This window comes from Sphaeroforma arctica, assembly GCF_001186125.1.
Source record: "Sphaeroforma arctica JP610 unplaced genomic scaffold supercont1.4588, whole genome shotgun sequence".
NCBI classification, from domain to species: domain Eukaryota; class Ichthyosporea; order Ichthyophonida; genus Sphaeroforma; species Sphaeroforma arctica.
Window position 1 is genome coordinate 1 of NW_014035970.1, and position 2,380 is coordinate 2,380.

Consider the following 2,380-nt stretch of genomic DNA (forward strand, 5'->3'; position numbering starts at 1 on the left):
ATATATATATGTATATGTGTATATATATATATATATATGTGTGTGTGTGTATATTCATGTTGTGTGTGAGTGTGTGTGTGTGTGTACATGCGTATGATATCAAGGGACCTGCAACGAGGGTGCGATTTGTTGACCCTGGTGACAAGTAGTGTGCATGTTTGCATCTACTTGAAAAATGCCTGGCTGCATTGCTGCTGTTTATTAAAAAATTGCAGCTACTTTTCAATTGTCTCAAACTTCATCGAAATAGGAAATAATGTGTACTTCTCCAGCAATGCGGATTCTGGCAAGTGGATGTTTTACCCTTGGGACTACGATAAAATTTTGCGACGAGTAAGTTGAACGATTTCCTCATTGAGTTTCTTATGCATTTATTGGGATGCATGCGATTTGAATATATTTAAAGCTTGGTGTAGAATGTTCGAGTACCGCTCTATGATGAGCATCACTTGAGCTTTCGACTTGTGTGGAACTGATTTAAATACAGTTATGCTACCGTGGGTTGGGTGCAATCACTACTTCGCAAAATTGTCAAATTCGATTCAGTGCATGTGCGCTTCTGACTATTCAATCTAATCTTGCATGCCTGGGGCTTCTTGCGCCATCAATATCATACCAAGCCGTTTGCATTTCAGTCCCCAATCCGCACCGGCACAACATTCCTGCAGCATACCTTTTGTCTCATTGTCCAATGAATCCGTGATCTTTCTCAGGCGAGTAAGCACAATAAGGTGTCTGTTGGTATGAGCGTAATGCATGACAACTACCTCTTTCGTCGCATTATGTACCTGATGCCCAAGGACTTTACCAGCAAGGTGACTCAGCGCATTAAAGCTCTGATTGCCGAGAGCGCTCCCTGGAGCAAAGAAGCGTTAGAAGAGATGACTGACGGCTACAGCAAATCCGTCGATCCCTACCTGGCCAGCGGTAAGGTAGATAATGTGAAATTGAACAAGAAATAATGGAGCTCACAGAAAGCACACTTCTTCCAGTGTTTCGAGGAGAACCCCAAGTTCTGGGAGGAGATGCTGGAGGTGCCCACGTCTGTGTACTGGTCAAATACCAAACCCAATAATTTGGGCGATGGCCAGTACAAGTACAGGATCAGATCTGTCCAGTCGCCCGATGGGATAGATGTCGTGCACCGTGCCACTATCTTCACGGAAGGACCGGGCACCAACAACTCAGAGTGCTACGCTGAGCCTGAGAGCGTGTTGTTCAATTCTGATTGGATTGAACTGCCCCCGAATAATGGAGTTTCAGAAGAGTTCATCTTCACTGTACCCCAAGATGTGCGAGACAAGTGTGGCCGTGATGAGGGTTGCTATATCAATGTGGTGGGCAAGGATAGCGAAGGGAATGTCGGCTACTACGGAAAGATGGGTCAGGCGTTCATAGTATAAACAAATTTACTAGAGTAAAGTATAAATACCATAGAAAAACATTAAGCCATATCACCATATAGGACGCTAGCGCCTTACTTTAATAGGGTCACTGTTTCAAACTTCTGACTGCACTTTGCGCAAGAGGTGACTGGAGCATACCAACCCATGTGAGAGCACCTCCTTGTGTGGTTCATGGCTTATGAACATAGGTATTGTGCCCCGCCGCTCAATAATCAGAGATGCTAGTATTGTCTATTTCGCCAATAAACACAGCACAACCGCGCATCGGTGGCTCTAGCTGCGCTTTATTAGAGTTGCAAAAATTATGTTAAAAAAATGGCACAGATACATTTCGTCCCGTTACTGGACTGAACAACTGTTTTGTAAATACCACAAAAGTTCACGGCACCTGCACCAATAAAATCAATTGTGAGGTGCAACCTGTTGCTGCGTGTACATATAGTTTAGAGGTGTAGCCTGTTGCTATGGGTACATATAGTGTAGAGGTGTAACCTGTTGCTGTGTGTACATATAGTGTAGAGGTGTAACCTGTTGCTGTGTGTACATATAGTGTTAAGATGTATCCCGTTGCTGTGTGTACATATAGTGTAGAAGTGTAGCCCGTTGCTATAGGTACATATAATGTAGAGATGTAACCCGTTGCTATGTGTACATATAGTGTAGAGGTGTAACCTATTGCTGTGTGTACATATAGTGTAGAGGTGTATCCTGTTGCTGTGTGTACATATAGTGTAGAGGTGTAACCTGTTGCTGTGTTCACATATAGTGTAGAGATATAACCCGTTGCTGTGTGTACATATAGTGTAGGGGTGTAATCTGTTGCTGTGTGTACATATAATGTAGAGGTGTAACATGTTGCTGTGTGTACATATAGTGTAGAGATGTATGCCGTTGCTGTGTGTACATATAGTGTAGAGATGTAAACCGTTGCTATGTGTACATATAATGTAGAGATGTAACCTTTTGCTGTGCGC

General features: G+C 43.2%; 2 protein-coding genes across 2 annotated transcripts; both read left to right on the forward strand.

Annotated features, from left to right (window-relative positions):
* Positions 1-294: 294 nt before the first annotated feature.
* Positions 295-962, forward strand: SARC_14408 (hypothetical protein; the record flags this gene model as incomplete). Its single annotated transcript, XM_014291458.1, has 2 exons — positions 295-333; positions 714-962. The coding sequence occupies 2 exons, from the start codon at positions 295-297 to the stop codon at positions 960-962; spliced, it is 288 nt and encodes a 95-aa protein (XP_014146933.1).
* A 63-nt stretch (positions 963-1,025) lies between these two features.
* On the forward strand, positions 1,026-1,383 carry SARC_14409 (hypothetical protein; the record flags this gene model as incomplete). The annotated part of the gene is made up of 1 exon (XM_014291459.1): positions 1,026-1,383. A coding segment is annotated over one exon (358 nt), but the record flags the coding sequence as incomplete, so codon positions are not given.
* Positions 1,384-2,380: the final 997 nt, after the last annotated feature.